Source organism: Mandrillus leucophaeus, unplaced genomic scaffold (assembly GCF_000951045.1).
Source record: "Mandrillus leucophaeus isolate KB7577 unplaced genomic scaffold, Mleu.le_1.0 Scaffold39, whole genome shotgun sequence".
NCBI classification, from domain to species: domain Eukaryota; kingdom Metazoa; phylum Chordata; class Mammalia; order Primates; family Cercopithecidae; genus Mandrillus; species Mandrillus leucophaeus.
Window position 1 is genome coordinate 5,390,946 of NW_012104142.1, and position 16,175 is coordinate 5,407,120.

The following is a 16,175-nucleotide window of genomic DNA, read 5'->3' on the forward strand; positions in this document are numbered from 1 at the left end:
CGCCCGGCTAGTTTTTTGTATTTTTAGTAGAGACGGGGTTTCACCGTGTTAGCCAGGATGGTCTCGATCTCCTGACCTCATGATCCGCCTGCTTTGGCCTCCCAAAGTGCTGGGATTACAGGCTTGAGCCACCGCGCCCGGCCGAGTCCAGATTCTTAGAGCAAGAGTGAAGGGGATTAGAGATGGGACCAGAAAGGAGAATCCTAGATAATCTTGGCTTTCTCCCTCATATGCCATGGCAGCCCCTGGTCTGATACGGCTGGTTTTGCGGTTCCTCTTCTCTTTCAGTGAGAAATGCAGCTCTGGGGGTGGGATGTAGCAAGAGAGAACTATATAATTTTTACTCATAGGGACATTTTCCTGTGATTTGTCCTTACTCCCTTTCATCATTGTGCTTCCTACTTCCTCTGTAGGCAGAATATCTACACCATGCGCCTTCTCCCTCCGGTTGTTCCTCCTCATCTCCTGGCTGAACCTACTGTAGTTTTCCTTTATGTCTGATCCCCTCCCCTTTGTGCCTTAGGCTTCACCATATGTTGTGGACCATGGGGAATCTGGCCCTTTGCGCTGCAACCGCTGCAAAGCATACATGTGTCCCTTTATGCAGTTCATTGAAGGAGGGAGGCGCTTCCAGTGCTGTTTTTGCAGCTGTATCAATGATGGTATGTTCATGGAAGCTGGGATTTGGGGAAAGGTCTTGATTGTATCTTCCTTGTTCTCTATTAATAGTTAGAGAGATGAGGGTCCATTTTTCAGGAGCTGGGGAAGTAGGGCACATGGGAATGAGGGATAGTGGAGTGAGCTCAGCTAGGGCTAGATATACTGATTGAAACTGGATCTTCAAGTAACACACTGCCATGCTCCCCACAGTTCCCCCCCAGTATTTTCAGCACCTGGATCATACCGGCAAACGTGTGGATGCTTATGACCGTCCTGAGCTATCCCTGGGCTCTTATGAATTCTTGGCCACTGTAGATTACTGCAAGGTGAGGGAAGGTAGCATGGGAGGAGCAGTGGGTGGAGGATAATGAGACAGCTAAAAATGGCTGTTATCATTTCCCTCACCCCTTTTTTGTCCCTTTTTGATGTTGACTTCTCTCTAGTCAGCTGGCCTGGTTAGCATTACCCCTCTCCCCAACATTTTCTTCCTTTACAGAACAATAAGTTCCCCAGCCCTCCTGCCTTTATCTTCATGATTGACGTCTCCTACAATGCCATCAGGACTGGTCTTGTTAGGCTCCTCTGTGAGGAGCTCAAGTCACTGTTAGACTTTCTACCTAGGTGAGAGTTACAGAACTGAGGTGTTTCCTGGGGTTAATGATAGGGTGTCTGGGTTGACTGAAGAGATGAAGCCTGATGTCATGAAGTTGTGCGTGGTGGAAAAGGTGGCAAGTCTAGGTAACAATGTCACCTTCTACAGGGAGGGTGGGGCAGAAGAGTCAGCAATCCGCGTTGGCTTTGTCACCTACAATAAGGTGCTCCACTTCTATAATGTGAAGAGCTCATTGGCCCAGCCACAGATGATGGTTGTGTCCGATGTGGCTGACATGTTTGTGCCACTGCTGGATGGCTTCCTGGTCAACGTCAATGAGTCTCGGGCAGTTATCACCAGGTAAGAGCCAGATTGTGGAGGTAAAGGTTGGGAGTGGCATGGGTACCACCATAGAAGGTCATGGAGTTGAGCAGAGGTGTTGGACAGTAGATGGAAAGGGGCTGTGGCCCAGGAGTTGTCAGATTCTAGAGGCCTGATGACTCTTCAGGGAATTGAGAACTGAGGTATCTGGAATCTGGATAGCAATTTTGGTTGTTTTCCGTCACCTATCTCTTTAGCTTATTGGATCAGATTCCAGAAATGTTTGCAGACACAAGGGAAACAGAGACAGTATTTGTCCCAGTTATCCAGGCTGGGATGGAGGCTCTGAAGGTAAGGCTGGAGTATCTGGCAACTTCCTCTAACTCATTTTCCTCTGACCATCTTATCCCCTGGGATACAACCTCTTTCTTCAGTAGTGGATGACTGTCCAGTAAGTTAAACTGTCTGACATAGTTGGTGCTTAATAAATGACAGGGGAAGGGGTGGATGAATAAAGAATAAACAAGTAGTCCTCTCTTTTTTCCTAGGCTGCTGAGTGTGCAGGGAAGCTCTTTCTATTCCATACATCCCTGCCCATTGCAGAGGCCCCAGGGAAACTGAAGAACAGAGATGACAGGAAGCTGATCAACACAGACAAGGAGAAGGTGTGGGACTGGAAAATGGGGGAGGGGAAGGATTTTTCATTACAGAGGAAGTGGGGACTCTATTTTCTTGATGGGGGCTAGGACCAGACACTCCACCCTTTCAAATACCGTATCTGTGACTACCAACCTCCACTGCTGCCATACTTCTCTACTCCATCTGATGCCAAAGCTGTTGGTAGACTTCTGTTTATTTTTTAAAGGAGAACTTTTGGCCAGGCACAGTGGCTCATGCCTATAATCCGAGTGCTTTGGGAGGCCAAGGTGGGCGGATTTTTGAGGCCAGAAGTTCGAGACCAGCCTGACCAACATGGCAAAACCCCGTCTCTACTAAAAATACAAAAATTAGCCGGGCGTGATGGCACACACCTGTAATCCCAACTACTTGGGAGGCTGAGGCAGGAGAATCGCTTGAACCTGGGAGGCAGAGGTTGCAGTGAGCTGAGATCACGCCACTCTATGCCAGCCTGGGCGACAGAGTGAGACCCTGTCTCAAAAAAATAAAAATAATATAAAAGAGAATTTTTTACTATTGCAAAATCCTTGGAAGTAGATCTGAAGTCTCCCCTGACTTTGAATATCCCATGCTAGCTATTCAGTTCTCAAATAGGGCAGAGCTGGGATATTTGAACATTTTCTTCTCCCCATTTTCTTTCCCCCTAGACTCTGTTCCAGCCTCAGACAGGTGCCTATCAGACCCTGGCCAAAGAGTGTGTGGCCCAAGGCTGCTGTGTAGATCTCTTTCTCTTCCCTAACCAGTATGTGGATGTGGCCACGCTCTCTGTTGTGCCCCAGCTCACCGGTGGCTCTGTCTACAAATATGCTTGCTTTCAGGTATGGTAATAGTATTTGCAGTGGCAGATGGCAGCAGGGCTGGGAATACCTGCTTATATATGGAGTGGCTGACTCATTAATAGAAATAGCGTTGGGGCTGGGCATGGTGCCTCACGCCTGTAATCCCAGCACTTTGGGAGGGTGAGGCAGGCGGATCACCTGAGGTCAGGAGTTCAAGACCATCCTGGCCAACATGGCAAAACCCCATCTCTACTAAAAATACAAAAATTACTCGGGTGTGGTGGCGGGTGCCTGTAATCCCAGCTACTCGGGAGGCTAAGAATCCCTTGAACCCGGGAGGCGGAGGTTGCAGTGAGTGAAGATTGTGCCACTGCACTCTAGGCAGGGCGACAGAATAAGACTCTGTCTCCAAAAAAAGAGAAATAGTGTTGGAAGAGAAGACTGCATAGTCTAAAGAAGTGAGCCCGAGAGTGTGGCAGTTAGGAACATGGGCCTTGGAATCAGTCCTGCATTGATATTCTGGCCCCACCACTTACTAGCTACCTGACCTAGGATAAATTACTTAAGTACTCCCTCTTTTGTTCCTTCATCTGCAAAATGGGGTTAAAATACTTAAGTAGGATTTGTCTACAAAATTAAATAATTATATGTAAAGCACTCTGTGTGGTACCTGGTGTGCAGTCTAAGTGTTTAAAAGCTGTTGTTGTCATCATCATTATCATCGTCACTGTAATGATGATAATTAGGCAGCCTTGTAGAGTGGAAGGGGTACAGGGAGATTGTCTGCAGGATGAGCTATGTCTAGTCAGTGATATGACTCTGGGTCTGGGGCCCTGCAGGTGGAGAACGACCAGGAGCGGTTCCTGAGTGACCTGCGTCGTGATGTCCAGAAGGTTGTTGGCTTTGATGCTGTGATGCGGGTCCGGACAAGCACTGGTCAGTCCTGGTTGGAGAAGAGCAGGTGGGGGGCCTAAGTCTGGAAGGGAGGCATGTGGCACTTGTCATACCTTTTGCCCTAACTCTGTCCATGTGGCCTCAGGTATCCGTGCTGTAGATTTCTTTGGAGCTTTCTACATGAGCAACACAACAGACGTGGAGCTGGCTGGGCTAGATGGGGACAAAACGGTGACTGTGGAGTTCAAGCATGATGATCGGCTCAATGAAGAGAGTGGAGCCCTCCTGCAGGTGGCAGGCGGGAGGCGGGGCTGGGCAGGAAATGTGTCATTCACTTGGTATAGAAGAGGGTGAGGAGTGGGTAGAGAGCACTGGAAGAAGAGACTGGGCAGGGGAGTGGCTCATTTCTCTCTTCTAGTTTAATAATGTAGCAAAGGGCCTTTGTGAGGGAGGGGTGTGAGTTCCCCCTTTCTCCCTTCCCCTAGTGTGCCCTGCTTTACACCAGCTGTGCAGGGCAGCGTCGGCTCCGCATCCATAACCTGGCCCTGAACTGCTGCACCCAGCTGGCTGATCTGTATCGAAACTGTGAGACTGACACGCTCATCAACTACATGGCCAAGTTTGGTGAGGGTAGAGGCAGGGCAGGGTGGGATTGGGGCTGAGAGGTCCAGGATGGTGAGCGGGTAGTTATGATGGTGGGAATGCATACGTGATGGGCAGCTGACCAGTGACTGTCTTTGCTTTCCCATCCAGCATATCGGGGAGTCCTGAATAGCCCTGTGAAGGCTGTTCGTGACACTCTCATCACCCAGTGTGCCCAGATCCTGGCCTGTTACAGAAAGAACTGTGCTAGCCCCTCCTCTGCAGGACAGGTGGGGCAAGTATATTAGTGGGAGGTGGGGTTGTTGGGACAAATGTTTGCATTTGGGAGGGATTTCTCATGATCGACTTTATTTTGATAATCCCCTCAGTTGATCCTTCCTGAGTGCATGAAGCTACTCCCAGTTTACCTGAACTGTGTGTTGAAGAGTGATGTCCTGCAGCCTGGAGCTGAAATCACTACTGATGACCGTGCCTATGTCCGACAGCTAGTTACCTCCATGGATGTGGCTGAGACCAATGTCTTCTTCTACCCTCGGCTCTTACCTTTGGTGCGATTGAGGGTTGGAGTTTGAGATCTTGCATGGAGCAAAGGGCCTCTTAGGAGGAGGAAAGGATAGGCTAGTATCAGTCTGACACGAGTGGAATTTGTTTTTATGTATTTTAGCTGATGCAATTTTCACACTGAGAGAGTTACTGAGACCCCAGAAGGGGTGGTATCTGAGGACTTAGCTTTCAGAATTTTGTGTGTGGTGGGGGACAGACTTGTCTTATGGTCCTTGGTAACCTTTTGCTCCCTTCCTTTTGTCTAGACAAAATCTCCCATCGAGAGTACCACCGAACCACCAGCAGTTCGAGCCTCTGAAGAGCGTCTAAGCAATGGGGATATGTATTTACTGGAGAATGGTCTCAACCTCTTCCTCTGGGTGGGAGCAAGCGTCCAACAGGGTGTTGTCCAGAGCCTTTTCAGCGTCTCTTCCTTCAGTCAGATCACCAGTGGCTTGGTGAGGGCAAGGAGTCAAGGAGAATATGGGTGTGGAAGTATACTTTGTGAAACGATTGGGAGCCAATAAAGTTAGTGTGCTAGTCCCCTCAAATATCAGGGAACACTTGGGGACAAGGGCAGTTGCTGTCATTCTTCCCAGGCTTCCTTGTTTCAGATGATGCATAGATGTGTGCTGCCCCACCTTGACTGAACTCAGAGTGCCTTACCATAAGGATAAATGAATTTTGTGTTCTAGAGTGTTCTGCCAGTTCTGGATAATCCACTGTCCAAGAAGGTTCGAGGCCTCATTGATAGCTTAAGGGCACAGAGATCCCGGTACATGAAGGTAACACTGATCTGAACCCTGGATTTCTTACCGTGTCAAGTCCTCGCCTAGAAGTGGGGGTTGGGTGGGGAATGAGTAAGTGACTGCCAAATGGGATTTCTGGGCATGTTTAATTTCCTTTGGCATTGCCTCATGAACCCTGAATTCTGGCTATAGCTTATCGTGGTGAAACAGGAGGACAAGCTGGAGATGCTGTTCAAGCACTTCCTGGTGGAAGATAAGAGTCTGAGTGGGGGAGCATCTTATGTGGACTTTCTCTGTCATATGCACAAGGAGATTCGGCAGCTACTGAGCTAAAGCAAGTGGGTAAATGGCACAGGGCCCAGGCCAGCTTCCAGAAAGCACCCCAGGATGTCAGAGAAATTGGGACAGTACCATATCTTATGTCATGTAAGCTGACCTCAGTCTCTTTGGGGGGGAGGGGGAGATATAAGGAGACACCTTCTTTCTGGGCTCAACTATCCTGCCACTCTGTCATGTCCTGCTGATCGAAGGTGCCCCTGTTCCCTCACTCTACCCTCTTTTTCCTGCTAATCCTGTCATAATGAATGTAGTTTCTCAGTTCACTGTATATGATTCGGTATTGGGGGTTTGGAGGCACCCAGACCCTGGCAATATTATGTGTCCCTTTGGGCCAGTCTCCCCAGAGGAGAGGGGCAGGCAGGAAAGAGTGGGGATCCTAAGGTTACTACAGGGGGTGGCTAATTCAGCTCAGTGTCATCCACAACTTCCTATATTAGGGATAAAACATACAGGTGCACAAGAGCTGGGGTATAGCCCATAGGTGGTGGAGAGAAAAGTGGTCAGTCCTTCTTGGGCCTGGAGGTTAGAAGTCAAGTTTCTCTGCTTTCACTGCTCACTCGCTCTCTCCTGCAATGATTGATGATCACTCCGTGGATAGAGAGACACTGGCAGAGATGACCTGGGAATTCAGTTGCAAAGTATATTAAGATCTGGGAGAGGTACCAGTCTCCTTTCCAGCTGGAGAGGCCCCAACACTGGATGGTTCTATAGGGAGCCTAGGGAGCCTGGTCATCAACTTGCAATACCTCACAGAGCCAGTTCACATCCCACTCTGAGCTCCCACGAGAAACACTGCTTCTCCAGGCCCGGGGTTGTTGGGGAGAGAGGCAGAGGCAGCTGGAGCGCCGTTCTCTCCTGCCGGGACACCGCTTGGGCTTTGGTATTGACTGAGTGGCTGACAGTTATCTTCCAACCCCAACTGGCTTGGGGACAGGACAAGGGCTAGGCTTGACGGTGGCCAGGCTTGCCTGCTCCCCGCCTGGGATGCCCCTGCTCTGGACCTCTCATTTCTCATTGGTTTATTTTTCAATGCATCTTTAATTTGTAAAGAAATAAAATAAATTAAGATGTAACCATTAGCCTCATGTTTACTCCCGAAAGCTCACTTTGCTTTTAGCCCTGGCCGTCGGCTGAGCGGAGCTGCGCATGCGCCGCGTGCTCCCGTGGCATAGAGCCTCGTCCAGTCACGACTAGCCACTGGGCGGGGTGCGTGCCGGCCGAGGGCGCCGGCTGCCAGAGTGGACATGGCGGCCGGCCCCACTGGGGCGGTGCTGGCCCTCCTGGGGGTGCTCAGTGTCTGTGCAGCCAGCGCCTATGGGTCCGTGGCGGAGAGGGAGGCCGGCGGTGAGGCGGAATGGGCGAAACCGTGCGATGGCGCGGTTTTCCGGCCGCCCTCGGCGCTGGGCGCAGTGGGGGTGACGCGCAGCTCCGGAACGCCGAGACCAGGGAGGGAGGAGGCCGGAGATTTGCCGGTGCTGCTGTGGTGGAGCCCAGGGCTATTCCCCCACTTCTCGGGAGACTCGGAGCGCATCGAGTGTGCGCGCGGCGCTTGCGTGACGTCCCGGAACCGCCGAGCGCTGAGGGACTCGCGGACGCGCGCGCTGCTCTTCTACGGCACCGACTTCCGCGCTTCGGCCGCGCCGCTGCCGCGCCTGGCGCACCAGAGCTGGGCGCTCCTCCACGAGGAGTCGCCCCTCAACAACTTCTTGCTGAGCCACGGCCCGGGCATCCGCCTCTTCAATCTTACCTCCACATTCAGTCGCCACTCGGATTACCCGCTGTCGCTGCAGTGGCTGCCCGGGACCGCCTATCTGCGCCGCCCGATGCCTCCGCTCCGGGAACGCGCGGAGTGGCGCCGCCGCGGCTACGCGCCGGTGCTCTATCTCCAGTCCCACTGCGACGTGCCTGCGGACCGGGACCGCTACGTGCGCGAGCTCATGCGCCACATCCCGGTGAGTGACTGAGTGAGGGCGGGCGGGCGGGAGGGGAGGGAAAAGAGGGGGCGGGCTGAGGCCAGGACTCTAGGTGTCCAGGCCTCCGGGCCGCACCCTCATGACGTCCCTATTCTACCCGGTCTAGGTAGACTCCTACGGGAAATGCCTGCAGAATCGGGAGCTGCCCACTGCGCGGCTACAGGACACAGCCACGGCCACCACCGAGGATCCAGAGCTCTTGGCTTTCTTGTCCCGCTATAAGTTCCACTTGGCCCTGGAAAATGCCATCTGTAACGACTACATGACAGAAAAACTGTGGCGTCCCATGCATCTGGGCGCTGTGCCCGTGTACCGCGGCTCTCCCTCTGTGAGGGACTGGATGCCGAACAATCACTCCATCATCCTGATTGATGATTTTGAGTCTCCTCAGAAGCTGGCAGAGTTTATTGACTTTCTGGACAAGAATGATGAGGAATATATGAAATACCTGGCATACAAGCAACCTGGGGGCATCACCAACCAATTCCTTCTGGATAGTCTGAAGCATCGGGAGTGGGGAGTGAATGATCCTTTGCTGCCTAACTACCTCAACGGCTTCGAGTGTTTCGTCTGTGACCACGAACTGGCTCGGCTGGATGCCGAGAAAGCCCACGCGGACTCTCCCGGGGACAGCCCCGTCCTTGAGCCCCACATTGCCCAGCCCTCACACATGGACTGCCCAATGCCCACACCTGGCTTTGGCAATGTGGAAGAGATTCCTGAGAATGACAGGTAAGAATGCTGGGGTCCCCTGCAGCCATCAAATCATTTACTTACTTGCTTACTGTGGGCAATTAAGTAGCACTAGGTGCTGAGCAGGTGCAGGAGGAAATTATGATATGTGCTCACTCTGTCTTTAAGGTGTCAGCAGTCTAATTGGGGTTAGGATAAGACAAGCTGAAAAAGCTGAATAGATATAAAATATAATTCAAGGCAATATATGAAAATCAGCTTATGTGGACAATGTTTCCAGTAGTGGTTCAAAAAGATTGAACCAGAACCCAGGGCCTGTGCAGACAGGGGAGAGAGAAAATGGGGCAAATAAATAGGGGCAAGGCTGTAAATATCATTAATACCAGGCTCAGGAGTTTGGACTGCACTAAAAACTCAACTATTTGAGCACCTTTTATAGAGTGGACATGGGGGTGGGGAGTATAGGAGAGCATTTTGAGGGAGGCTTTTCTGCAGTAGTCAGGGCTTCCACCTGTTAACCAGCCATAATTTTTTTTAAGCAGCTGTGCTGAGGATGAGCCCCATGTACTTGGTGCATGTGGGGACACACTGCCTGTGTAACTAGAAAAACTAGGCATGGCCGGGCATGGTGGCTCACGCCTGTAATCCCAGCACTTTGGGAGGCCAAGGTGGGAGGAACACTTGAGGCCAGCGGTTCCAGACTAGCCTGGACAATGTAACAAAACCCTCTCTGTACAATTTAAAAGCTAAAAGCCTGGGGTGGTGATGCATGCCTGTAGTCCTGGCTACTTGGGAGGCTGTGGCAGGTGGATTGCTTGAACCCAGGAGTTCAATGCTGTAGTGAGCTAGGATCGTGCCACTGCATTCCAGCCTGGGTTGGAGTAAGACTGTGTCACACACACACAACAATGCGCAATGTGCATCAGAAGGGAAGCGAATAGGCTACTGCAGTAGGTGGCAAAAGGTGGTGGTATTGGGAAACAAGGCCAGCATGAGGTGTGTGGGGGGGAAATGTTGAAAACACTTGTAGCAAGCCACACCTGTTGGGGGAGAGGTGATAAGATTATTAAGCTTAAGTAAGACTGCTAGAATGGCCTACAGAGACCGACTTGGACAGTGGATGGCAGCAGAAGGCCATTTATTAATAGATGCTGCTGGCAGTTTTGTCCCGATGGTTGGAATGCTTCACCAAGTAATTTGTATCTAATTACAAATTGTTTGTATCTGAACATAATATGATTTACTAGAGGAAAAGTACAAAAAAAATGTGAAACATTAAGAAAATAAATATTCAGGTTATGTCTTTTCTAGATGCTGGATGCTACTTCATTTTGATGCACCTTCATTTTGATTATTGGGATAAAGGTGAAACTTAAAAGATAATCATCTAAAGACCCCTGCCCCCTTGCTTTCCTTATGGAGACTACCACTTCCAGTCTGACCTCTGCTTTGCCTGCCTCTGAACCCCCTCCACATTTGGGAGCCAGAAGCAGGCAAGTCAGGAATTGTAATCGATTGGGTAGGCTGTGTGATATCTTTGTATTTGTGGCTTTTAGCCTGTCACTTGGGCTAATATTGGATTTACTTCATGTTGTCTTCCCATCGCAGCAGTCTTGTCCAAGTTAGAGACCACTGTATCTGCTTAAGATGTCTTTGGCCCCACTCAGAAAAAGGCAGGACTCATAACTATGCTGCAGTTCCATAATCCAACCCCCATTTTGGTATTTCAGTTGGAAAGAGATGTGGCTGCAAGATTATTGGCAAGGTCTGGACCAGGGGGAAGCTCTCACTGCCATGATCCACAACAATGAAACAGAGCAGAGGAAATTTTGGGATTACCTACATGAAATCTTCATGAAAAGGCAACATCTCTAAGTGCCCTTGCAAGAACCTTTAACTTGGCGGAGCTAAGGAGATTTTATTCTACCCTGGGACATAAGGAGCATCCACTGCACAAACCCTTACTGAACACTGTCTTTTCATGGATTCAAGGCATTCCAGTTTTATCTATTAAGATTTTATCTTAATGATGAGTAGCCAAGGTCTAACATAGGGCCTCTCCTCAAGGAGAGATGGAGGCATACAATTCTTGGTTCAGTGAGAACCCTAAAACATCCATTTGATTCAAGGTGCTGGTCGAACAGTTTTTAAATTACTCAATTCTCTATTTCATCCTTTGAGCTGTACTTGACTACCAATGAAGTAAGATGGGTCAGGTTACGACTTACAACTTTTGTTCTATTCCCCAAACTCCTCATTATTCAGTACATTTCCCAATAATCTCTTCTTCTCATCTGTTGCTTTATAAATTGTTATGTTAGTGGAGAAGCAAAACTTCTGGTGAGTTGTATTCTGGTTTTTTGCATTTTTTATATTATGTACTTTGCTTTCATGTCAAACTTCTATTTTACTTTTTTTTTTTTTTTGTATTTTTTTGTAGAGATGAAGTTTTGCCATGTTGCCCAGGTTGGTCTCCAACTCCTGGATCAAGCAATCCATCCGCCTTGGCCTCCCAGAGTGCTGGGTTTACAGGCATCAGCCACCTTACCCAGCCCTAGTTTTTTTTTCTTTTTTTTTTGGCCTTTTCTGTCCAGGTGTAGTGGCTTATGCCTGTAATCCCAACACTTTGGGAAGCTGAGGAGGGGCGACTGCTTGAAGCCAGGAGTTTAAGACCATCCTAGCAAGACCCTGTTTCTAAAAAATATAAAAGAATTAGCAGGGCATGGTGGTGCACACCTGTAGCCCTAGATACTTGGGAGGTTGAGGCAGGAGGATCACTTGAGTCCAGGAATTTAAGGCTGCAGTGAGCTATGATCATGATCACTGCACTCCAGCCTGGGTGACAGAGCGAGACACCGTCTCAAATTATGTATATATATATATTTTTTTTTTAAGACAGAGTCTCGCTCTGTCACCAGGCTGGAGTGCAATGGCATGTTCTCGGCTCACTGCAACCTCCACCTCCCTGTTTCAAGCGATTCTCCTGCCTCAGCTTCCCGAGTAGCTGGGACTACAGGCATGCACCACCACGTCCAGCTAATTTTTTGTATTTTTAGTAGAGACGGGGTTTCGCCATGTTGGCAAGGATAGTCTTGATCTTTTGACCTCGTGATCCGCCTGCCTTGGCCTCCCAAAGTGCTGGGATTACAGGCGTGAGCCACTACACCCGGCCTCAAATATATATTTTTAATGGCCTTGTCTTTACTGGTTTTAGGCCCTTTCCCACAATTTCTGATGGAAATACAGAAACCTTGCCATCATTCTTACTGCTGGTTTGCATCTTATTTATGGTATATCTGGGATTCCTTCTCATGAACAGAAAGATTCAGTGGCTGTTATATGCCTTGTCAATTTAATGTATTGCCCTGTCCTCTTTTTGATCAAAGATGGAGACTAAGACTGGGAATTATGACAGAAAAAGTCATATTTTTCTTTAAATGATTTTGAAATGTTAAAATAGGCCAATATGAGTCAAAGTGCAAATTTTTCGGTATGTTGACCAAAAAAAAAAAAAAAAAAGCAGCCCAGGGAAAAAAGTGCAAATTTTTATAGTTCCTAATTCTTTTGTTTGCCTAATGAACTGTTCCCTCTATTTTATTGTTTTTATATGCTACAAAGTCCCATCTTCTGCAGTTATGGAAACAGTGTAGCAGTATGTTTTAGTAATTATTTTATAATCTGTAGCACTTTTCACTTTTAAGTGCAATGAATAGTCCAGCTTCATTCACTGTATTACTGATAGGCTTCCATATGACCTTTTTTTTTTTTTTTGAGATGGAGTTTCGCTCTTGTCGCCCAGGCTGGAGTGCAATGGTGCGATCTCAGCTCACTAGAATCTCCGCCTCCCCAGTTCAAGTGATTCTTCTGCTTCAGCCTCCTGAGTAGTGGCGATTACAGGTGCCTGCCACCATGTCTAGCTAATTTTTGTATTTTTAGTAGAGATGGGGTTTCACCATGTTAGCCAGTCTGGTCTCGAACTCCTGAGCTCAGATGATTCACTTGGCTTGGCCTCCCAAAGTGCTGGGATTACAGGCGTGAGCCACCGTGCCCAGGCTCCCCGCCTTTTTTTTTTTTGAGGTAGAGTCTCACTGCATCACCAAGGCTAGAGTGCAGTGGCACAATTTTGGCTCACTGCAGCCTCTGCGTCCCATGTTCAAGCAATTCTCGTGCTTCAGCCTCCAGAGTGGTGGGATCACAGGCGCGCACCATCATGCCTGGCTAACTTTTTTGTATTTTAGTAGAAATGGGGTTTCGCCATGTTGGCCAGGCTGGTCTCAGACTCCTGACCTCAAATGATCCACTTGTCTCGGCCTCCCAAAGTGCTGGGATTATAGGAGTGAGCCACCGTGCCCAGCCTGAGACTACTTTTTGATGGAGCCCACTCAAAGGGATGAGGAGGCAAGGCAAGATATTTAAGCCACAAGTGGCTGGCTAAATAAAAGCTTAGAGCTGGGCGCACCCAGTACCAACAGGTGGCTCACACCTGTAATCCCAGCTACTTGGGAGGCTGAGGCAGGAGAATTGCTTGAACCTGGGAGGCGGAGGTTGCAGTGAGCCGAGATCACACCACTGCACTCCAGCCTGGGCAACAGAGCGAGAGTCTGTCTCAAAAAAAAAAAAAAAAAATGCTTAGTCAGATTTGGGGATGCAGCCAAACCCTTCTATTGCTGTGGTTTGAACATACAGTCTAATGAGCAGGGAAACCATTAGCTCTTTCTGGGGCAGTGGAACAGGAAAGAATACCTTGGACCTTAGAGCTACTCTAGTTGTAATGTATTAATGAGTTATCATTAGAGAAGTTCCACAGTTTATCAGTATATTATCTATACCTCTATCTACATATCTATATAGATAGATATATGTTAGATGCTTCAACAACTAGGGTCTACACTTAATATACTGAAATCTAAGGATGTGGCCAAGAAAAGCTGTAATTAGGCTGAATTTCATTGCCAAAGTTGTTCTTTTTTCATTTAATCCTTTAATAAAAGATGATCTTCATAAATTACAGAAAGTTTGCTTACCCTGTTTGACCTTTTGCAGAAAAGAACAAGAGGGAAGACCTCCAGGCTGGGTGCAGTGACTCATACCTGTGATCCCAGCACTTTGGGAGGCCGAAGTGGGAGGATCGCTTGAGCCTAGGGATTCAAGACCAGCTTGGGTAACATGGCAAAACACCATCTCTACAAAAAATAGAAAAAATTAGCTGGGCATGGTGTGTGTGCCTGTAGATTCAGCTACTTGGGAGGCTGAAGTGGGAGGATCGCCACTGCACTCCAGCCTGGGTGACAGAGTGACACCCTGTCTCAAAAACAGAAACTGAAAAAAAAAAAAAAAAAAAAAACTTCAAAAATATATCTAAGCCACATGTGATGGCACAGGTCTGTAGTCCCAGCTACTCAGAAGGCTGAGGCAGGAAGATCGCTTGAGCCCAAGAGTTTGAGGCTATAGTATGCTGTGAGTGCACCTCTGAGTACCAACTGGGCAACATAGACCCGTCTTTAAAAAAAAAAATCTGTTGGGCTGGGTGCAGTGGCTCACGCCTGTAATTCCAGCACTCTGGGAGGCCAAGGCGGGCAGATCACCTGAGGTCAGGAGTTCAAGACCAGCCTGACCAACATGGAGAAACCTCATCTCTAGTAAAAATACAAAATTAGCTGGGCGTGGTGGCTGGCACATAACTGTAATCCCAGCTACTCAGGAGGCTGAGGCAGAAGAATCGCTGGAACCCAGGAGGCAGAGGTAGTGGTGAACCGACATCACGCCATTGCACTCTAGCCTGGGCAACAAGAGTAAAACTCTATCTCAAAAAAAAAAATTCTGTTAAAATTTGATATAGTAGGCACTGACAAAAGAGGTCAAATGCAGGACTGATTTCTAAGCTTGCAATCTATCTAAATGCAGATGCTAATTTAGAGTGCATAATACATATTACATAAGTACAGACCTAGGTCAGGACTTAAATTTCATTATGTGCAATAAAAAGGTTAAGTGTAGTTAAGCAAGGTGTAGAATTATCCTTACCTCTCCTTCTAATGACACGAGCTCACATTGGCATTCCTTTGGTACTTTGACGTATAAAGTGGGCAGTTGTTTCTGAATGACTGTTGCTGGAGCCTCAGGCCTGCTTTGTGCTCGGTGCTTTCCAGACTTTCTCCTTTATTCCTATCACCATATAAGTACTCAGAAAAGAGCAGTGTAAACCAGGTGTTACATTTCCACAAGGGAAAGTAGAATCAAGAATAGCCACATGATACTTACTGAAAGCTTCACTTTCCCTATAGAGAAAGCAAGCAATATGAATTTTCTGATTTGGGGCCCAGCCTGCTCTGTATACAGCAGCAGACTCACTCACTGCAGGTTGGCATTATTGGTGACAGAAATGTCTGCTAGGAGTCTTTTAATTATACTCTGGAGTGTGGAGGTGGAGTGCAAGGCTGCTTCCTTTATTACTGCAAGTGTTATTTTCTGTTACCTCAGGTTTCATTTTGTATAATAAACTGCTTCTTGTTAAATAATGTCTTCTGCTTCATTATTTTTTGGGGGTGGGTGTAATAAAGTTGGAGATTTGTAAAAAAGTTTCAGGTTGGGTGTGGTGGCTCACGCCTGTGATCCCAGCACTTTGGGAGGCCAAGGCAGGAAGCTCACTTGAGCCCAGGAGTTCAAGAGTAGTCTGGGCAACATACTGAGACCCCATCTCTACAAAAAATAAAAAAAAACCTAGCCAGCCAGGTTTGGTGGTGTGAGCCTGTGGTTGCAGCTACTCCAGCAGCTGAAGCAGGAGGATCACTGGAGTGAGGCCAAGGCTGCAGTAAGCTAATCATTCCACTGCACTCCAACCTGGGTGACAGAACAAGACCCCAAATCCAAAAATAAATAAATAAAACGTTTGTTCATTTAACAAGTATTTATTGGTACTATTCTAGGCACTAGGGATTCAGCAATGAACAAGATAGACAACGTTCCTTCTTTCATGCTTATATTTTTAAATGGGTGTTAGGGATAGGTCAGGCCATAATAAGACACTTCAGACTGTGATAGGTGCTATGAAGAAAACAGGTTGATGGTGGTGGGGTGGGAGAGGTCAGAGAAGCCCTCTGACATTAACTGAGACTTAAGGGAAGAAAAACAACCAGCCATGCAGAAATCAGTGGGAAGATTCCAAATATCTGTGATAAGTCATTTTTAACACACTACATTTACAAATCCAAATAAATGTTGCTCCTCCAAAGCAGTCATGAGCTACAGGCTTGTTTCTGCTTCCATTACCAAAAACATTTCTTGGAGCTTATTTGGAAATGCTGAGAATACGCTGCACATCTTTGAAATGAGTTTTTGTAAACAGCCAGAA

General features: G+C 48.0%; 2 protein-coding genes across 5 annotated transcripts in view; both read left to right on the top strand.

The window, feature by feature from the left end:
• SEC24C (SEC24 family member C) overlaps positions 1-7,231 on the top strand; it is a 39,301-nt gene extending 32,070 nt beyond the window's left edge. For all 3 annotated transcript variants that reach the window (XM_011991146.1, XM_011991147.1, XM_011991148.1), the window contains 15 exons: positions 524-662; positions 871-986; positions 1,157-1,281; positions 1,421-1,612; positions 1,831-1,924; positions 2,122-2,238; positions 2,899-3,069; positions 3,870-3,966; positions 4,070-4,215; positions 4,410-4,548; positions 4,678-4,796; positions 4,896-5,075; positions 5,337-5,528; positions 5,766-5,855; positions 6,012-7,231. In XM_011991146.1, the coding sequence (XP_011846536.1) occupies positions 524-662; positions 871-986; positions 1,157-1,281; positions 1,421-1,612; positions 1,831-1,924; positions 2,122-2,238; positions 2,899-3,069; positions 3,870-3,966; positions 4,070-4,215; positions 4,410-4,548; positions 4,678-4,796; positions 4,896-5,075; positions 5,337-5,528; positions 5,766-5,855; positions 6,012-6,152 (2,058 nt within the window). In that variant the 3' untranslated portion in view covers positions 6,153-7,231. The remainder of the gene's footprint in view (positions 1-523; positions 663-870; positions 987-1,156; positions 1,282-1,420; positions 1,613-1,830; positions 1,925-2,121; positions 2,239-2,898; positions 3,070-3,869; positions 3,967-4,069; positions 4,216-4,409; positions 4,549-4,677; positions 4,797-4,895; positions 5,076-5,336; positions 5,529-5,765; positions 5,856-6,011) is intronic.
• Positions 7,232-7,234: 3 nt separating this feature from the next.
• FUT11 (fucosyltransferase 11 (alpha (1,3) fucosyltransferase)) lies at positions 7,235-11,223 on the top strand. 2 transcript variants are annotated; one of them, XM_011991145.1, is made up of 3 exons: positions 7,235-8,110; positions 8,238-8,863; positions 10,433-11,223. In XM_011991145.1, the coding sequence occupies exons 1-3, from the start codon at positions 7,403-7,405 to the stop codon at positions 10,527-10,529; spliced, it is 1,431 nt and encodes a 476-aa protein (XP_011846535.1). In that variant the 5' UTR covers positions 7,235-7,402; the 3' UTR covers positions 10,530-11,223. The 2 variants fall into 2 exon arrangements, with proteins under 2 accessions (XP_011846535.1, XP_011846534.1); XM_011991144.1 differs by having other exon boundaries at positions 10,555-11,223.
• The last annotated feature ends 4,952 nt before the right edge of the window (positions 11,224-16,175 follow it).